Genomic DNA, 20683 nt, shown 5'->3' with positions numbered 1-20683 from the left:
TTAAATTCTTAATTTATGTTGTCTAAGTGAAGATATATAAAAGTTGTTTCTATTCTATACTGAAACGACGACCTTGATGGGGTAGTTAGCTGCACACACAGGGTACTAGAGGTCCTCGGGTCGGATGCCCACCGCACCATTTTTGTCGGGGGCATTTCCGTGGAAGAAATAAAAAACCGAGGTGTTTTTTTGTCAGGGGCTTTTCTATGGAAAAAAATAAAAAAACCGAGGTGATTTTCGCAAAAAAGCATTGTATTGTCAGGCCACCCCCAGAAGGTTGTGCCGGTTCCCCCAAAACCTATTGTCTCACATGGTATCACGCTAGGTTACGATCGCTTCTGCTAAACCCTAATACCCGCACCGCCGCCGCCGCCGTCATCACCGCTGCCGCTCCCGATCGCGCCGCCGCCATGTCGAGCGCCGCCACGTCTGGTTCCGCCGCCGCGGGGTTCCTGCCGGCCTCCCTCGCGGCGCCTGTCCCTCCCGCTGGACGCCGCCGCTATGCCGGCCCCGCTCGGGACCCGGAGCGTAGGCTCCTTCTTCTCGACTCCTCCAGCGTCCTCGTCGTTCGGGCACGAGCTCGCGGTGCACACCGCTGGTGCGTCGTCCGCCTCTTCTGCTGCGGGTGCTGTCCCGTCGCTACCGCCGGTGGCGCCCGAGTCCGCCTTGATGGCGGGGCTGTCAGCGTCGGGCCCGGCTGCGACGCCATCTGCCCCCGCGCCCTTTGTTCCTCCGGCCGCGTCCCCGGTCATGCTGACGGCCTCTATGGTGCCCTCACCCTAGGCCGTCTCCTCGATGGGATCGTCGCCGCCGCCGCCGTTTCACTTTGGCCACCTCATCACCATCAAGTTGTCGTCGGACAACTACATCTTCTGGCGTGCGCAGGTTCTTCCGCTCCTTGGGAGCCATTACCTGCTTGGCTACGTCGGCGGCTCTCTCCCTTGCCCCCCCCGCGCCGGTGGACAGCGTGCACGGTCCGGTCTACAATCCGGCCCACCGTGTTTGGACGGGGCAGGACCAGGCAAACCTCTCCTCCATCCAGGGGTCGCTCTCTCCGGTTGTCGCCGGGCTTGTTGTCTTCGCCAAGACGTCTCATGAGGCCTGGACCATCCTTGAGCGCTCGTTTGTGGCGCAGTCTCAGGCTCGTGTCTCTGCGCTCCGTCGTCAGCTTGGCGAGTGCGAGAAGCTTGACTCCACGGCCACGAAGTTCTACAACAAGGTCAAGGGTCTTGCTGACACGTTGGCCTCCATTGGACAGCCGCTCACCGACTCCGAGTTCAACTCCTTCATCGTCAACGGGCTCGATGAGGAGTATGATGCTTTGGTCGAGATCATCAACGAGCGGGGCAACTCCACTCCCATGATGGCACATGAGGTCTACTCCCGCCTTCTCCTCACCAAGCAGCGTGTCGAGGCGCGCCAAGGCCAGTCACGGCTCCCTCTCCGCGAACGCCGCCACTAAGGGTGGCCGCAGCTCGTCCAAGGGGCCGCCCCCGGCTTCGTCTTCGTCATCTTCGGCTCCCCCCGCGTCCGCAACCCTACCAGGGGCCGGTGGTCGACGCGTGTGTCAGTTGTGTGGCATTGAGGGGCACTGGTCCTCCAAGTGTCACAAATGCTTTCGGCGGAGTTTTCTTGGTCTTGGCAATGACGGCAAGGACACACGCAACTTTGCCCGTCAGGTTGCCATGGCTGATCGTCCGGTGCCGCAGAAGCAACAAGGACACACTCAGTCCTACTCCATCGATCCCCACTGGTACATGGACTCTGGGGCGACGGAGCACTTGACAAGCGAGATGGGGAAGCTTCACACTCGTGAACCCTATCATGGCTCCGACAAGATCCACACCGCCAATGGAGCAGGTATGCACATCTCTCATATTGGTCAAGCATCTCTTCTCACTAGACATGCCAATAGGAGTCTTCATCTTCGCAATGTTCTTAGAGTTCCATCTGTGACGCGTAATCTTCTTTCAGTTCCTAAACTCACACGTGATAATAATGTGCTTTGTGAATTTTATCCTTTTGATCTTTTTATTAAGGATCGGGGCACGAGGGACATTCTTCTTAGTGGGCGTCTGTGCCAGGGCCTCTACCGTCTGGAGCATCCTGGCGTCGCTCGCGTTTTCAGTGGAGTTCGGGTATCTCCGTCACAGTGGCATGCTCGTCTTGGTCACCCGGCCACACCTATTGTCCGTCATGTTTTGCGTCGTCATGAGCTTCCTAGCTTGTCTAGTAATAAAGATGTAGCAGTGTGTGATGCTTGTCAGCAGGGGAAGAGTCATCAACTTCCTTTTTCGGAGTCCAGTCGTGAGGTGAAACATCCTTTAGAACTTGTGTTTTCAGATGTATGGGGTCCTGCTCAGACTTCTGTCAGTGGTCACAATTATTATATTAGTTTCGTTGATGCTTTATCTTATTAAATGTAAATCTGATGTGTTTGACATTTTTGTTCAGTTTCAAAAACATGTTGAACGCCTTCTCAAGCACAAAATTGTTCATGTCCAGTCGGACTAGGGGGGGGGGCGAGTATCGCAACCTCAACTCCTTCTTTCAGTCGCTTGGGATTGCTCACCGTTTGGCATGTCCACATATACATCAGCAGAATGGTTCAGTAGAACGTAAGCATCGTCACATTGTTGAAGCTGGTCTTACTCTTTTGGCCCATGCATCTGTTCCGTTTCGGTTTTGGAGTGATGCTTTCACCACTGCATGTTTTCTCATAAACCGTACTCCCACTCGTGTTTTGAACATGAAGACTCCCATTGAGGTTCTCTTTAATGAACAACCCGATTACACCTTCTTCAAGGTTTTTGGGTGCGCTTGCTGGCCACATCTCCGTCCATATAACAAGCGCAAGCTTGAGTTTTGCTCCAAGAAGTGTGTCTTTCTTGGCTATAGCTCTCTTCATAAAGGTTACAAATGTCTTCATGTTCCCACCAATCGTGTCTATATATCTCGGGACGTCGTGTTTGATGAGCATGTTTTTCCCTTTGCCAAACTTCCCGTGTCCACCGCTGAACCACCATCCATGCATTCATCCTCTATTGCTTCTGACAATTTGATGATGTTGCATACTCTCCTATATTGCTGCCTAACCATGGTGCAGGCACTGGACGTGGGGCTCGTTTGGAAATTTTAGAGGCGCCATCGCCTCCTTCGTCGTCATCGCCTTCCTCGTCGGCACCACCAGTCATGCACGATGACCCTATGGCATCCTTGCATGGTCTCGGTACCCGTGCCCATGCACGACCAGTCGATGCCCCGGCGCTCTCGCCCGCTTCGTCGCCCGTTCGGCCCGCGACGCCGGCCACGCCAACGACGCCTGGGCCGGTCTCGCCCGTCCCTGTCTCATCGCCCACGATGGCTGGGCCGGCCTCGCCGTCCTCGCCTCGCCGCCCACGGCGACTGGGCCGGCCTCGCCGTCCTCGCCTCGCCGCCCACGGCGACTGGGCCGGCCTCGCCCGTCCTCGCCTCGCCGTCCACGACGACTGGCCGGCCTCGCCCGCCCTCGCCTCGTCTACGGCGTCTGGGCCTCTGTCACCCGGGCCGGCCTCTCCCGGGCTGTCTTCAGCACCATGCAACCCGGGGTTGCCTGGCACTGGGACGCCTCCGTCGCCCTCGCCTTGTTCTGCTGCTGCTGGCTCCTCTGGCGCCGCTCCATCGTCGTCCTCGACTTCGCTGGCTCCTGCTGCTGCTCTGCGCCCTCATACACGCAGTCGCAGTGGTATTGTTCAGCCTAAGCAGCGTCATGATGGCACCGTTTCGTGGTTGGCTGCATGCATGACTGCAGCGCTTGCGGATCCCTCATCCGAGCCGCGCACGTATCAAGCTGCTATGCACATTCCTCATTGGAGAGAGGCCATGGAGCAAGAGTATCAAGCTCTTATTCGCAATAAGACATGGACCCTTGTTCCTCCACCGTCACGGGCTAAGAAGCATTGGGTCCATTGAGCGCTACAAAGCTCGTCTTGTTGCTCGTGGGTTTCGACAGCGCTATGGTCTTGGCTATGAAGACACCTTCAGTCCAGTGGTCAAGCCTACTACCATCAGGCTTCTTCTCTCTCTTGCCGTTACTCGAGGTTGGTTTGTTCGTCAGCTGGATGTACAAAATGCCTTTCTCCATGGTGTGTTGGAGGAAGAGGTTTATATGCGCCAGCCTCCGGGTTTTTCTGATCCGGATCGTCCTCATCATCTCTGTTGTCTGTCCAAGGCGCTTTATGGTTTGAAGCAAGCTCCCCGTGCTTGGCATGCTCGTCTTGGCATGGCTCTTCGTGCTCATGATTTTGCATCGTCGACTGCTGACTCCTCACTGTTTCTTCTACAGAGGCCTGAGGTTACTATGTACTTGTTGGTCTATGTGGATGATATTATTCTTGTCAGCTCCTCTCAGTCGGCTGCTACAGCTCTTGTTTGCTCACTTGGTACTGATTTTGCGGTCAAGGATCTTGGGAAGCTTCACTACTTCCTTGGTGTGGAGGTTACTTCTCGGGCTGATGGTCTTGTTATGACGCAGAAGAAGTACTCCTTGGATTTGTTGCAGCGAGCTGGGATGCTTAAGTGCAAACCGACGACTACACCCATGTCTACCACTGACAAGATCACTGCTGTTGATGGTGAGCTTCTGTCTTCTGCTGATGCAACGGAGTACAGGAGTATTGTTGGTGGTCTTCAGTACTTGACGATCACACGACCGGACATCTCTTTTGTTGTCAGCCGAGTTTGCCAGTATCCGCAGTCACCCCGTGACACCCATTGGTCTACTGTTAAGCGCATCTTGCGCTACATTCGATTTACGGTGTCTCACAGCTTGCATATTTGACCGACCTCCTCTGGATGTCTCTCGGCGTATTCTGATGCGGATTGGGCTAGCAGTCTGGATGACAGGCGATCTACGGGGGGGTTATGCTGTGGTCTTTGGCTCTAATCTGATCGCCTGAAGTGCTCGGAAACAGGCTACTGTCTCACGTAGCAGTACTGAAGCTGAGTATAAGGATGTGGCCAATGCGACTGCGGAGATTATCTGGGTACAGTCTTTGCTTCGGGAATTGGGTATATCCCAATCACGGTCTCCTTTTCTTTGGTGTGATAACATCGGTGCTACATACCTCTCTGCAAATCCGGTATTCCATGCCTGAACGAAACACATCGAAGTTGACTATCACTTTGTGCGTGAACGTGTCTCTCAGAAGCAACTACAGATCAAGTTCATCTCTTCCAAGGATCAACTTGCAGACATCTTCACCAAGCCATTGCCTCTACCACAGTTTGAGGCTTGTCGGCGCAATCTTACCCTTCTAGATTCTTTAGGAAGTACGTGGCTAAGATTGAGGGAGGGTGTTAGACGGTATAGTCTCTGTATTTACACGTGTATATTGTAACGTTGTATTCCACTCATTATATATATATGTGATAGGCCACCCATAGAGGGTTGTGCCGGTTCCCCCAAAACTTACTGTCTCACACTTATCGATTTCCTAGCCGTGCAAATGCAACCCAAAGTGTAATGCCATTGTTGCACAGTCTAGCTACCACCTTAATTTTGTGATGCTTTTCAAAATATGGCGTTCGCGTACACACTAACTAATTCGACGTGGCGACAGGACCAGACGGGTCCACTCGTGTCACCATTTATATGTCTGCTTATGGTGGCGGCATTTGCGCGGCTTCAGTTAGCGTCCGGTGTGAGGTTTTTGGTCAAGTGCTGCTCCTTTCAACTGTTCGTTCACGTAACGTATTGGTGCATGAAACTTTCTCTGCCTAGCTGTTGATATAGTACTGTGCAAGCAAAACACGTCTTCAGCCAGAAACATTTTCTGTAGGTGGTGTCTGAAAGTCACCGCAGAAAACAATACAGATGGAGCGACCTTGTCGGTCAGCCTCTCAACCATTCTTAACGTAACGTATTGATGCATAAAACTTGCGCTGCCTAGCTGTTGGACAATTCAATTTGATACTATATAACAATGCAATCGAAAAGCTGATATATGGTGTACGTGGTTTGCTCATCTAGTATGAAGAACCGAACACATCTTTTTTGTTTTGTTTTCTGTAAGCAGTGTCAGAAAACAGGACAGATAGAAAGACTGCCGTGCCGATCAGTGTAGCTAACAGCCAGGTATGATTGCTGAAATCATGCATGTATGGGCCAGTTCTCATAAACGAGTGCTTTGTATTTCACCTCATTGTAATTAAACAGCAGGTTCAGAACCCAGAGGATACAAAAGACGCTGATGATTGCCAACCGCTGGTCGTCCTAAACAATATTGAAGAGCCTCTTGCATACAAGATCTCTAGTATTGATGCGTATGGGCGTCTCTGTCAACCACCTTTCTCCTAAACATTTCCTCCTAGAACGATCAGAGAATGTAATGAGCTTGTCAGGGAGTTTTAGAACAGACATGCCATAAGAGAAAAGAGAGGACAAAGCAGAATTAATCAACTGCGCACAACCATCATATGCTAACCAAATTGCAGTACCAATTAATCTTCATTCAATGATGTCAGACCAAGGGCATGAGCTCTTGCGCATTTGCCCTACCGTTCCTAGAGGAAGGCCTACATAGGTAAACGACATGGAGCCAATTTGGCACCGCAAGACTCCAACGAGCTCAATTTTTGTTACACAGATATTGATAGGGATAAGTTGTGATTGTGATAATTGATTTTAGCCAGTTGCTTTAGCATTAGAATCAAACAACTGTCTGACAGTTAGGAGCTTAGAAGATTTAGTAGGGAGCGAGGATCAAAATTGCGCTGCCGGCATATTGGATAACCAGATAGTCATCAAAAGTAGGCTGATTGATCGGAAGGTCCAAGTAACCTTCATGCCAAGCTTTGTTATGTAGTGACTGTAACAAATGTGCAGCAGCCAACACGAAAAGTAAAGGCGGTAGCAGATCACCCTGCCGCATGCCGCATTTACATTTCAATTCAGTCCCAGGAGTCCCATTCAATAGCACCTAGGAGGAACCTAATTCCAGCGGTAATTTCACCCACATGATCCGGTGGTCGTCAAAACCCCTATGACTGAGAATGGTTAGGATTGAGGAGTGTTCCATCTTGTCAAATGCTTTATCAAAATCGAGTTTTAGGAATAAAATTTCCCTGCCGGGGATTTGCACCGATACAAGTATTTGAAGGCCCATCAGAGGCATTCCAGTATCGTGGAACCTTTGATGAATCTGTATTGGTTAAGTGCACTAATTTAAAGAATCCATTTTTGTTATTTCTCAGAGAAAATCTTAGTCAACACCTTGAGCGCAAAGTTGAGCAATGTATCGGGCGGAAATTGTTAACCTTTTCAGGCGATACTTTCTTTGGCACGAGGGACAGTGTAAGATAATATTTCCATCCAAAAACCAGCACATGATCTTTAAAAATCTGGGGCTATAATGTGCGAACAATATTTAAGAAGTTTTCCAGTAAATTCATCAGGTCCTAGTGCCCTATCTCCGAGAATAATTTTGATAACATCATCTATCCGTAGAAAAAGGAGCATATATTTCTTCAAGTCTAGGGACTCTTCGGTTAAGATCATTAAGCTCTAAATCAATCACTAGTGCCCCCCCAAAAAAACACTAGGACATTGGAAACACCCATCCTATTTTTGAAATAGGAGTGAAAAGCAATGTCCTTTTCATCATGGTTTTCAATTATATGACCATCCTCAAGCAGAAGAGTAGGTACCATGTTGACCATGTATCTCTCAGTAGACCTTGCATGTAAAATTTTAGCGTTCTGTTCCCCTAACTGGGCCAATGAAAATTGCACCTTGTTCCCCAGTATGCATTCTAATAACTTAATAGACGAGGAGTATGAGCTTTTAGGATGTTTCAGAAATTTGTCTAGAGTGCAGTGATCTAACGTGATTCTTCAAGACTAAAGATGAAGTAACATAGGGCTACAATTCTCAATTAGCAAACTGAGCTTGGAAATATATTTACTCAATTTTTAAGTGCATATGCAAATGTTTAAGCTCAGCAGAGATGTTAGTGGCACTTGTGGTAGCATGCATGGGAGCATTCCAAGAGTTTTGCACTACTTCCAAGAAGCCCGGAAAAGATGACAAGAAGCTTCCAAAGCAAAACAATTTACTCTTTCGAATGGAAGTTTCAATAGAAAATATGAAGGCACATGGTCCGAGATAGGGTACGCAAGGGGCTTTACCATAGTGTTAGGGAATACCGAAATCCATTTAGTAGATGAAAAGAACCAGTCAAACTGTTTCAAAAGCGTTTTTTCTTGCATATTGCTCCACATATACCACCTTCCCTTGTTCATAATTTTGAACAAAGCCAAGCCACTAATGCGTTCATTAAACTTCTTTTTGAGTTGACGATTTCATTAAACTTGATAATGTCATCAACACTTCCTCTAGGAAGATATATGTTTTCCACTTAGAGCAGAAAACCAAGACCCAACATATATAAATAGCCAAAGCGCCTCAATTTCAATGTCCAATGACTCAAACCAATCCACAAAATCTTCTCTATGAGGCTCATCACACAACCCATATATATTTGAAAGGAAACATACTTTATTTAGTTGCACCAAGACAAACTGCACCGTTAGTGGCGGTGCCAGAACTATAAACCTGTGATGGTAACTGTAATTCTTCTCTAACTCTTGTAGTGTTACTAAACTGATCCATGGAATTTTACTTGTATATGTAAAAGGTTATGATCAAAAGTTGTACAGTCAGTTGACTCCATAGCCATTATGTGGTCTCGCTACTACACACCGTGATCACAAAAGAATCGTTATGAATAACTGTGGCCGAGAAAAGACTATTACACCAAGTATTGACTAGACCCCTCGAGGCCTCATTTGATGCCATAACTCAAATCTGTCAAAACGTCTCGGGCAACTAAAATTGGATGCCATAAAGCACATAGCATGTTGCCACTCAACTAACAACCAATGCAAGTTGCTTTAATTGCTCGACTCAGTCTGTTAGTTTTCATATGGTCTCTTCCCCTTGGACATATAATCGAAGAACTGGTACATTGGTCTTATCAATCACGTGTCCAAATGCACGATGAAAAAACTTTGTTCCATTCCTCTTTCTTGTAACTCTCCTCCTCTTTCGTCGTGGTGAGCCTTCATTAGATATATATGTGGCCACTAGTAAACATGCTAACTAACTAACTAACTATACCATCATCGCCATGAAACATGGTTTTCGACAAACAGTTGCAAAGCCACCGTTCCGTCAACAAGAAACTCATGCGGTGTCAAGACTGCTTTCAATACCAATAAGACACAAGCAATTGTTGCGAACAGTACGTCTTATCACTGAACAACTAACCTAAGCAAACGGACCATCATGAATGGCAGGACAATCACAAGATGACAGGAAGAAAAGGGTGGATATATGCAATTGCTCTTCGCTCTGGACTGCTATGGGCCGTGGACTCGAGGCCTAATTTTTCCTCCCACATAGGATGTGTTGAGTAACGTTGAAGCCCACATCCACAGGGAAGGAACACGAATGAAATGTGGGTGGATAATGGGTGTAGGTGGACCAACCAGGCGATGGGGATTGGCAATTTAGCGCCCTTCTTCTTCCTCTTCTTCTATGCCCCAACCAACGCCTCTCTCTCTCTCTCTCTCTCTCTCTCTCTCTCTCTCTCTCTCTCTCTCTCTCTCTCTCTCACCAACCAAATCATTTTTCTCCTATGCCATTTTCTGCTGCTCGTTGTCGTCGTCTCGTCGACACATACTTCCAATACAATGTCCGTCCACACGCAAGTTGCTAAATTGATCGGGAACCAAAGGACCCAGGCTTGCTTCAGAGTTCGGACGGTATAGCTAGCAAATTATAAGTATACGAGTGCATATCATATTGCTGCAACGAGTCTGTAAAATATTGTACAGTTAGTCGCAGGCCTACGCGTGCACTCGATCTGTTGATAATGTTGCACCTGCAACCTTCGACATGAAGTTTGTTCCACGTAGGTTTGTAGAGTCCACACTCAACACAACATGGTGCAATTCGTCAAAGCAAAAGCAAGGAAGCAAGCGCACTTTCGTACCGGGCTATGATCATCTGATCATTACGTGAAGGAACCCTGCAGTACCACAGCAATCTAGCACCACAACATGAGCTAGTAGCAAGCACAGTTGCCCTAGCAAATGGAGATGGAGGTCGGTATACGCCGCGTCCCTCTCCATTTTCTCTTGGGGCTTTCACTTTGAAGAAGCAGAAGCACTCCGCTTTCTGTAAAGCTTCATCAGGTCCTCCTACTACCCTATGTACTACACCGCACTGTCCATTTCCGGGACTTGAAAAGAAGCGTGTGATGTGAACATGATGCTACTTTTCGACTTCCATCCCATGAATGATGCCATGCAAATGCAATCCAAAGTGTAACGCTTCTTGCTCCAAAGTCTAGCCACCGCCTTTTCTGATGCCTTCTGAGTAAAATTTTGGCGCGTGTGGATTGGAGGCGTACACTCTAATAATTCGATGTGGCGACCGGGCCACACCACTCCACTCGTGTCGTCATTTATATACAGTATCTCCCTGTAGATGTGGTGGTGGCATATTTGAGTTGAGAGTTTGGGTGAAGTGGTGCACCTCTCAACTCTTCTTTAACGTAACGTATAGATGCATGAAGCTTTCTCTGCCTAGCTAGCTGTTGATGATATACAATGCAATTGGCAGGTACGTATGTGACCGGCTTTGCTCCTACTCCCTCCGTCCCATATAATTTAGCACAAATCCGTTTGAGCGTCAATTAATATGTGGAGGAAGAAGTACATTATGCAGAGCACGGCTTCGGCCAGAAACATTTTCCCGCATTTTTCTGAAAGTGTCGCTGCAGAGAACATGACAGATTGGAGGAAGACGGTGTGGGTCAGTATGATTGCTGAAATCATGTATGCAGGGGTAGTGGTCACCGCCAAAGCCTTAAGAGGATGAAGCTGCAGCAACGTTCTCACAAGCGAGTGCTTTGCATTTCAGATTATTTTTGAAAGCAGGTTCAGAACTCAACCACAGAAAAGATGGTGATTGCCCGGCACCAATCTGCAGTCACAAATTCGAAGCAGGATTCCGTCCAGGGATGATGATTAGCAAGGCCACAATTGTCGACAGGAAAGCATCGTTCTGAAATACTTCCTCTGTAAAAATAATATAAGATGTTTTAAATCTTTATAACACAGAGATGATTGGTATAGTACTGCTCCAGATGATTGGTGTGGCTGACTGCTTTGCAATCAGGTAGAGATGCTCTGGTACGGCCGCGCGCGCGACGTGGACGCGTGCGTGCGATGCATACACGCCTTTCGCGGGGGAATGAGTCGGTTGCCCGATCTGACAGCCATGGATTGGAACGGTTGCACTGCGCCTATCATCGTCGTCACATCATGTAGGAGCACGATCTTGTACGGAGCTTGAAACAGCAGGTAGGTCGAAAACGTGTTGATTACTAGCGTACGTACGTCTCCCACTCGCGCCATCTCAGACGATGGATGGGGCTGCCGGCTGCCGGCGGTGTTCCGTTGGCAAAGTTGGGGAGTTTGAAGCCGGCGAGGATCCGGGCCGGCGGCGGCGAGAGAGGGTGCTGGAGAGCGCGCGGCTGGCTGGCGGCAGCGAATGCGGATGGACGCGCCCGCGTGGCATCGAGAGACGGGTGGCTGCGGCGTCGCTGTCGCGGAACTGCACGAATGGATTTCATATGGTGTTCCAGACACCTCCTAACCACCGTGCCGGAGGCCGTGCAGTGCGGTGCCAGACCAAGGCCAACCACCGCCGCCTCGGCGGCTGCGCGGCCATTCCGTCTCCACCGTAGGATAGGGTAGCCCCGCCTCAGCCGGGGGGATATATCATATCGCTGTTAGTTAATCGTACGTGCTTGCCGTTGCCGGGCCGGCGGATGGATTTCGTTGGGATTCGGAGGACGTCGAGTCGTCCGATCGGCGGCTCCTGTCACCCCCTGTACTCCCTCCGTTACTGACCCAACTTTATATTAAAGTTAGTATAAAATTAGGTCATCTATTTTAGAACGGAGGGAGTACTAGGACGGTAGGAGTACTATGGTAGTGTAGTACACTACGCTACCTGAAAAACAGTTGTAGCGTCGAATCACGAGGTTGGGCTTGTGAGACTCCAAGTTCATTGAGCATAGACCGAAGGCAAATGACGTATGTTATTGTATTTGCTAATGCTTTATACTCTGCTTCTGTAGTTGACTTCGAACCAGTGGCCTGCTTCTTTGCACCACATGAGATTAAATTTGGTCGATAGAAAATAGCAAATCCAGCCGTTGACCTTTTGTCATCCAAGCAAGCAACCCATTCCCGTTCGGATAAGGCACTAACAAGTGTGGAGGATGACTTGCTGAATGTGAGACATATAGTCAATTTGTTCTTTATATTACCATAAGATTCGTTTGGCTGCTGTCAAGTGAGCTGTGGTGGGTGCATGAAGGAATTAACGTACTCTGTTAACTGCAAGAAAATTGTCTTATCGATTAAGAGTCAAGTACTGAAGACCATCAATTATGCCTCTGTAAATAATGATGTCCTCTTGGTTCAGAAGTTCTCTTCTGTCAGAAATAGAGGTTCTGAACTGGATAGTGGTGTTGGTGACGATTTGCAGTTTTGTATGCCAATTCTATTCAACAATTCAGTTGCATATTTTGCTTGAGATAGGTGAATGCCATCACTGTTTTTCTTAACCTTAGTACCCAAAAAGAAGTGCAAGTCTCTCAAGTTTTTGAGAGCAAATTCAGAACCTAAATCCTTGAGTAATGATGTTATTGCTCCATTAGATGAACTAGTAACAATAATATCATCAATCAACATACATAAGAACATATATGAATGTTTGGAGCTTGGAATAAATAAACAGAGAGGTGTTAGAATTTGATGGAACAAACCAAAGTGTTTGGAGTTTTATACTCAACCGTGAGTACCATGCTCTGGGTGCTTGTTTAAATCCATACAGGGTTTTGTCAAGCTTGCAGACATGAAACAGGGCATTTTTATCTTCAAACCCAGGAGGTTGTCTCGTGTATACTTCCTCTTCTAGAACACCATGAAGAACACATTCTGCACATCTAGCTGTATAAGGCTCCATCCCCAGGACACAACTATTGATAGTACAATGCAAATTGTTGCATGTTTAACAACATGACAAAATGTATCCTTGTAATCTATGACATACCTTTGCTTGAAGCCTTTGGTCAGAAGCCTTGCCTTGTAACGATCTATGGTGCCATCTAATTTTTTCTTGATTCGATATACCCATTTGCAGTCAATCAAGTTTCCGCCTTGTTGAGGAGGAACTAGATGCCACATTTTATTTTTTTCGCAAAGCCATATACTCATCTTCGATGGCCACCAAGTGCTTCCATTAGATTGTTAGGTTCACCAGTGGTACAGGACAAACCAAATATGGAGAAATTTTTGTTATTTAAACGAGTAGTAACTCCCTTTTGTAGTCTTGTGCGAGGTGTTGCAGGAGGGATCACATGAGGTGGTGGCGTAGGAGATTCACCTGCAATGTCAGCGTTAGGTGCTGTTTACCCCCAATCCCGAGGAGGATCCTGCCATTGTTGCTGTCACGGGGGACCGAGTGGACCTAGCGATGTGGGGCCAAGTGAATCTGGCGTCGGTCCGCGAGCCCCAAGCTGCCATGCAGCGTCATCTAGCTGGCCCGGGGGAGCGGCATCGCTTTCGCGGCCGTCTGCATGCGTGTGTGTTCCCGCGCCGTCGTTGTCCGGATCTGGACACACAGATGCCAAGGCGGGACCAGGTGCTATAGGGGCGGATCCCGGAGCGGATCGACCTATCTCCCGCTGGAGGGATCCCGAAGCGGATCCAGCTTGAACTCTGACGTCCACAGCTGGGGCAGGGCACATGAAATGAGGTCCATTTTCATTGTAGTTTCCACTGTTTGTATCCAAATTTGAACCTGTGTTTGAACCTGCAGCAGTAGACTCAAGCAAAACGTGATGAGCAGTCAAAAATTTATTAGTACTATTGCACAACTAACCACGAGTGAAATACATCACTGGTCCATTAACTCAAACTAATTGCACACTTTAGGCCACAAACTCGGGAATAGATCAATTTAGGTCATAAACTCGTTAATTTGATCAAATAAGGCCAAGTCCGATACCGGAGAGGAAAAACTGGCCACATGGCTATCACATCATCGTTCCCTAGACCGCTAGTGAACTAAATATTATTAATAGTGGTCTATTTGCAAATTGGCCAGTTTTTCTCATAAACAATGCTAACGGCGTTCATATGAAAAACATATAAAAACTTCGTATTTTTTCTACAATTTGATCCTGGGTTGGCAGCGTACTCAAAGACCATTGGAACATGACCCAGTTTGCGTCTTATTATGCAGCCCACTCTGTATATTAGACTGATATATGTGATGTTAACCTTTCTAACATTATGTACAATCTGCTCTGCCGATTTCCTTATCGTTTTGCACGTTCAGTTTCCTTCTGGCTATCGTCCATGTTAGCTCGTTTCGTTCTTCTGATATTAATTATTTTGAAATCACTTTTAGAAAGATAAAAATATATAAGCCCGTAATGCATTTGGGTAGGGCTTGAATCCACACCCCAAGATAAGGAGCAAAGTGTACTGACCACCTGGGTTTAGGAAAGTTTGTGGGTTCGCCCAATCGAGTGGGTTTTGGAAGTAGAAAAACTAAGCATGGATCACGTTGCCAGGTGAACATATACCGTATATATGCTAATAGAAATTACTTTAGCTATATGTGAGTCAACTGAATTTTAAATTTGGGTCAATCAATTTCTTGGCCGTTGATTTTTCATCCGAGATTAGTGTTGTGTTTTTGTGTGTGTGTGTGTGTTTTGTGTCTTGTTTCGTATTGGGAATAATTGACTGGTCTCTAATTGGGTCAGTCAGTTCCCTAATGGGCAGAGATTCATTAGATGCGCGACCTAGTCTTTCCCTCTCTACCTTTGTTCTTTCTCAGATTTTCTGCTTTTCTGCTTTTTTTACTTTTTTCCTTTTCTTTATTAGACAGTTTTCCATTTTTCTTATGTGAGTCTTCTTGGATGTTGGGTGAGTATAAATGTACACACACAATACTATACAATATGTGTGAAATTGCATGATTATATGATTATTCTTTGCTTAGTACAAAAAGTTCAATTTCAGTGCAAAGTTGCGTGCAATGTTTACATTTTTTATTTAATTTTATTTTCTTCTTAAAAGGAAATACCAATGCCACTACTCCAATGTTCCTCATAAAACTTAATTATTTTGATTTATTTAGTTATTGTTTCATTTTCTTTCTTCTTTAGTAGCAATACCAATGTCATTACTATATGCTTATTCGAACATATTTTAAAAAAGTGCAATTTTTTGGGTATATTGTGTGTAAATTTTGTCTTTGTTTTTTTAGATTTCTTTTGTCTTAAATGGTAACACCAACTTAATTAATTAATTCTTCCTTTGAGAATTCATTATTTGATTTTGTTTTAGTTTTTATTTCATTTTCTTTTTTCTTAAAGGGTGATTCCAAAGCCACTATTTTTTTCTTAGAAAACTTCATTATTTGATTTTCTTTTAGATTTTGCTTTATTTATTTTGTCTTAAAGAGTAATATAAATGCCACTAATTCATTCCTTCTTAGGAAAATTCTTTTTTCGCAAAAAAACTCATTATTATATGCTTATTCAGGGATATTATAAAAAAGTGCAATTTTAGTGTTAACTATGTGCAAATTTTGACGTTCTTTGTTTTTTATTATTTTTAATTTTCTTTCTTCGTAAAGGGTAATACAAATGCCACCAATTCATTCTTTATTAGAAAACTTCATATTTTGATTTTGTTTGAGTCCATACTTCATTTTTTTATTCTTCTTTCATTTCTTTCTTCTTAAAGGGTAATACAAATGTCACTAATCCACTCTTTCTTAGAAAACGTTTTTTCTTTGATTTTGTGTTAGTTTTTTATTTCATTTTATTTCTTTTTAAGCTAATACCAATTCCACTAATTCATCCCTTGTTTGGAAACTTCTTTATTGTGTAAATTCCACTATTATATGCTTATTCTTGCATATTATAAAAATGCACAATTTTTGTTTAAATTGTGTCCATATTTTAAAATTGGTTGTTTTAGATTATTTTTTCATTTGTAAAGGGTAATATAAATGTCACTAATTCATTCTTCTTTGGAAAACATCATATTTTGATTTTGTTTTGGTGTTTATTTCATTTTATTTTTATTAATGGGTAGTACCATTGTCACTTACTCATCTTTCTTATAAAACTTAATCATTTCAATTTTGTTTTAGTTTTTTTATTTTCGTTCTTCTTTAATGGTAATACTGCCACTAATACATTCCTATTTAGAGAACTTTTTTGCAAAAAAAAACACTATTATATGCTTATTCTTGCATATTATAAAAAATTACAATTTATGTGTAAATGGTATACAAATTTTTTTATTATCGGACTAGTTTTATATATTTTGTTTTTCTGAAGGGTAGTACCAATGCCACTAATTCATTCTTTTTTAGAATTTTTTTTGTTCAATTATTCTATAAGGTGACAGCACCACAAGTATTAGAAGCTCAGGCGACCGACCCTTTCTCTTCTTTTGGGTTGTCAGGTAACAACTCACAGTAATTAAATCCATGGTAATTAAAATTTTGTGTTATAAGAATATTTAGAAAATATTTTGCTACCAAAAAGGGCTTTATTTATATATGATAGGGAGAGTTGTGTTGTTGAAAGAAAGCCACTTCTCGATATAAAGATGATCGGTAGCATCTCGTTGCAGCCTTAGCATTTTCAGAGAAGCTCCCCCGGCCGTCTTGATGTTTTTGACCAACGAGACGGAACCCGCTAGCACGGGCATCGCTAGCGTGTGTGGTCGTGCTTGCAGTTAGCTAGCCGGCCAACCGGGTATGTGTCAAGAATATCACTGGCTACCTCGGTTGAACTGTTGATCAACCAGAAAACAGCTAGTTATAATTTAGGAAAAGCCTTGTTCAAACAAATTTTTTGTGGATCAAACATGACCTAGCTCCTATCATCATTTGAGTCAAATGTGCTGCATGTTTGACTGAATCGTGTTTGTGGTCAGTCAACTGACCGAAAATTTATTTTATTTTCAGGCGGCTGACCTCTAGCCGGTCACAATAGATATAGAAACTGTTTATCCATCTAGTGGTAGCCAACCTTTGTTTCAATGTTGACAGTGTGTGTTCTAGGCCATGTAATCTCATAATTTTTTGGCTTTTTTGGAGAAGCAATGAAAATGAAAGTTTGCAAAGAAAGACCTTCGTTGTATTAACCCAAGCGTAAACTGTCAAATGCATGATGACCTGGCTACCACCTGGCCGGTTCTCCGGGATCGGTTTTGGCCTTATTTGATCAATTAACGAGTTTATGGCCTAAATTGATCAATTCTCGAGTTTGTGGCCTAAATCTCATAATTTTTTGCCGTTTTTGGTGAAGCAACGAAAATGAAAGTTTGCAAAAAAAAAAGACCTTCGATGTATTAACCCAAGTGTAAACTGTCAAATGCACGATGACCTGGCAACCACCTGGCCGGTTCACCTGGATCGGTTTTGGCCTTATTTGATCAATTAATGAGTTTATGGCCTAAATTGATCAATTCTTGAGTTTGTGGCCTAGAGCATGCAATCAATTTGAGTTAATTGACCAGTGGCGCATTTCACTCAAAGCAAACGAACCATCATGAATGGCAGGACAATCACAAGATGACAGGAAGAAAAGGATGGATATATGCAATTGCTCTTCGCTCCGGAGTGCTCTGGGCCGTGTCATCGAGGCCTAACTTTTCTTTCCATGGGGTGTGTGTTGAGTAACATTGAAGCCCGCATCCACAGGGAAGGAGCATGAAGGAAATGTGGGTTGATAATGGCTGTAGGTGGACCAACCAGGCGATGGGGATTGGTAATTTGGCATCCTTCTTCTTCTTCCTCCTCCTCCTCCTCTTCTACGCTCCTACCAACGCCTCTCTCTCTCTCTCTCTCTCTGGAACGAACATGCTAGAAGCGTCCGGCTTTAAACTAATAAAGCCACAAGGCAGCATCCACAAAGGTTCCGATCCTTACAAACCAAAGATTTCGAAAGACACAAACCAGCACAGTCTCTCTCTCTCTCTCTCTCTCACCAACCGAATCATTTTTCTCCTATGCCATTTTCTGCCGCTCGTCATCGTCGTCGTCGACACATACTCCAATACAAAGCTATATACGTCCGTCCACACGCAAGTTGCTAAATTGATCCGTAAACTAAAGGACCAGGGCTTGCTTCAGACGGTAGCTAACTATAAAGTTATACGCGTGCATATCATACTGTTGCAGTGAGTCTGTAAATTAATGAAAAGTTAGTTGCATGCCTACGTGTCCACTCGGTTGATAATCTTGCCCTGAAATCTTTGGATGAAGTTAATTAGTAGTACTACGATATAGTAATAGGTTTCTAAAGTCCACACTCAACACAATATGGTGCATATAGTAGTAGGTTTCTAGAGTGAGGGAAAGAGTCCACTGTCCACACTCAACACAATATGGTGCAATTTGTCAAAGTGTCAACTCTATGATCATCTGATCATTTGGTGAAGGAACCTGCAAGTAACCCTGCAGTACCTCAGCAATCTAGCTAGCTAGGTAGCACCGCATCATGAGCTAGCAAGCAAACACAGTCGCCCTACCAAATGGAGATGGAGATGGAGGTCGGTATACGCCGCGTCCCTCTCCATTGTCTCTTTGGGCTTTCACTTTGGTGAAGCACTCCGCTTTCCGTAAAGCTTCAGGTCCTCCTACCCTACGTACGCACTGTCCATTTTCGGGACTTGAAAAGAAGCTTCTGATGGTGCTTTTGAGTTTTGAGTTGCTAGCTTGCGCACACACACAAACACTCACTGCATGCCATGCCATGATGATGCCATGCAAATGCAATCCAATGTGCAACGCTTCTTGCTCCAAAGTCTAGCTACTGCCGCCTTTTGTGATGCTTTATGAAATTTGGCGCGTGTGGATTGGAAGCGTACACACCAACTAATTCGATGTGGTGACCGGACCACACCACTCCACTCGTGTCGCCATTTATATACAGTATCTCCCTGTAGATGTGGTGGTGGCGTATTTGAGTGAGAGTTTGGGTGAAGTGCTGCACCTCTCAACTGTTCTTTAACGTAACGTATCGATGCATGAAACTTTCTCTGCCTATCTAGCTGTTGATATACAAATGCCATCGGCAAGTACGTACGTGATCTGCTTTGCTCATCTATTACGGAGAACACGCTTTCGGCCAGAAGCATTTTTCTGCATTTTCTGAAAGTGTCGCTGCCGAAAACATGACAGATAGGAGGAAGGCGGTGTCGGTCAGTCTAACAGCCAGGTATAAGATTGCTGAAACCACGCACGCAGGGGGGATAGTGGTCAACGCTAAAGCCTTGCGAGGATGAAACTGCAGCAGCGTTCTGCATTTGAGATTCTCTATTTTTGAAAGCAGGTCAGAACTCAGACCACAGAAAAGATGGCGATTGCCCGACACCAATCTGCAGTCACAAATTCGTTGCAGGATTCCGTCCATGACTCCATGGAATGGATGATGATTAGCAAGGCCACAATTGTCGACAGGAAAGCATCGTTCTAACTTCTAAGATAGTATAGTACTGCTCCATATGATTGGCATGGCTGACTGCTTTGCAATCAGCTAGAGAGATGCTCTGGCCTCCGGTACGGCGGCGCGCGCGAGGTGGACGCGTGTGTGCGATGCATACGCGCGGCTTCCGCGCGGGAATGAGTGATCTGACAGCCATCGATTGGAACAGTTGTACCACGCCTACCGTCGTCATCGTCACATCATGTACGTAGTTCGCAACAGTTCATTAGAACAAGTTCGTATGTGCACGTCGAAAATTTGTTGATCACAAGCGTTTGCCTCCAGCTCCTTGGGAGAGCAGCAGTAATGGATAGATGGAGCTGCACATTCCAATAGAAAAGTTGGCCGGCGAGCGTCCGGGAGAGAAAACGCGCGGTTGCCTTGCGGTCGCGAGCGGATGGACGCGCGTGGCACCGACGGGACACTCCCTCGACACGACAGACGGGTGTGGCTGCGGCGTCGCTGTCGCGGAACTCCACGAGCGGATGGGTTTCATATGGTGTGACCCAGACACCTCCTAACCACCGTGCCGGAGCCCGTGCGCGCGGTGCCAGACCAAGACCAATCACCGCCTCGGCGGCTGCGCGCGCGGCCATTCCGTTCCGCCGTAGGGTAGCCCTGCCGAGCCGGGCGCGCCCCCGCCTCAGCCAGGGGATAATATCATATCGCTGTTAGTTAATCGTACTTGCCGGCCCGGCGGATGGATTTCGTTGGGATTCGGAGGACGTCCGATCGGCGGCTCCTGTCACAGCGTCACGTAGGGGTACTATGGTAGTAGTAGTACTACGCTACCTGAAAAACAGTGGTGGCGTCGAATCGCGTACAGTGCCGCAAAGGACGACGACTACTGCTTAATGGCAGCAATGCAACGAAACTGCTTTGCGTACGATGGTTTTCTCGTCCGACCAGTACGAGCAGAGAGTGCTTTCGTCTGTCAGAGTACGCTTGTAGGGCAGGGCGGCAGGCACTCCTTTTCCTCAGCTCTAATTCAACAGTTTGACAGCACCTAGGTACGATGTTCCTTCTGATGCAGTTCATAA

The 20683-nt window shown here is 45.9% G+C and overlaps 1 protein-coding gene across 1 annotated transcript; it reads left to right on the top strand.

Moving 5' to 3' along the window:
• The first annotated feature begins 795 nt into the window (after window positions 1–795).
• Window positions 796–1462, top strand: LOC141022022 (uncharacterized). The gene is made up of 2 exons (XM_073497898.1): window positions 796–885; window positions 1016–1462. The coding sequence occupies exons 1-2, from the start codon at window positions 796–798 to the stop codon at window positions 1460–1462; spliced, it is 537 nt and encodes a 178-aa protein (XP_073353999.1).
• Window positions 1463–20683: the final 19221 nt, after the last annotated feature.

Source organism: Aegilops tauschii, chromosome 4, assembly GCF_002575655.3.
Source record: "Aegilops tauschii subsp. strangulata cultivar AL8/78 chromosome 4, Aet v6.0, whole genome shotgun sequence".
NCBI lineage: Eukaryota > Viridiplantae > Streptophyta > Magnoliopsida > Poales > Poaceae > Aegilops > Aegilops tauschii.
This window is presented reverse-complemented; position numbering and strand designations above follow the sequence as displayed.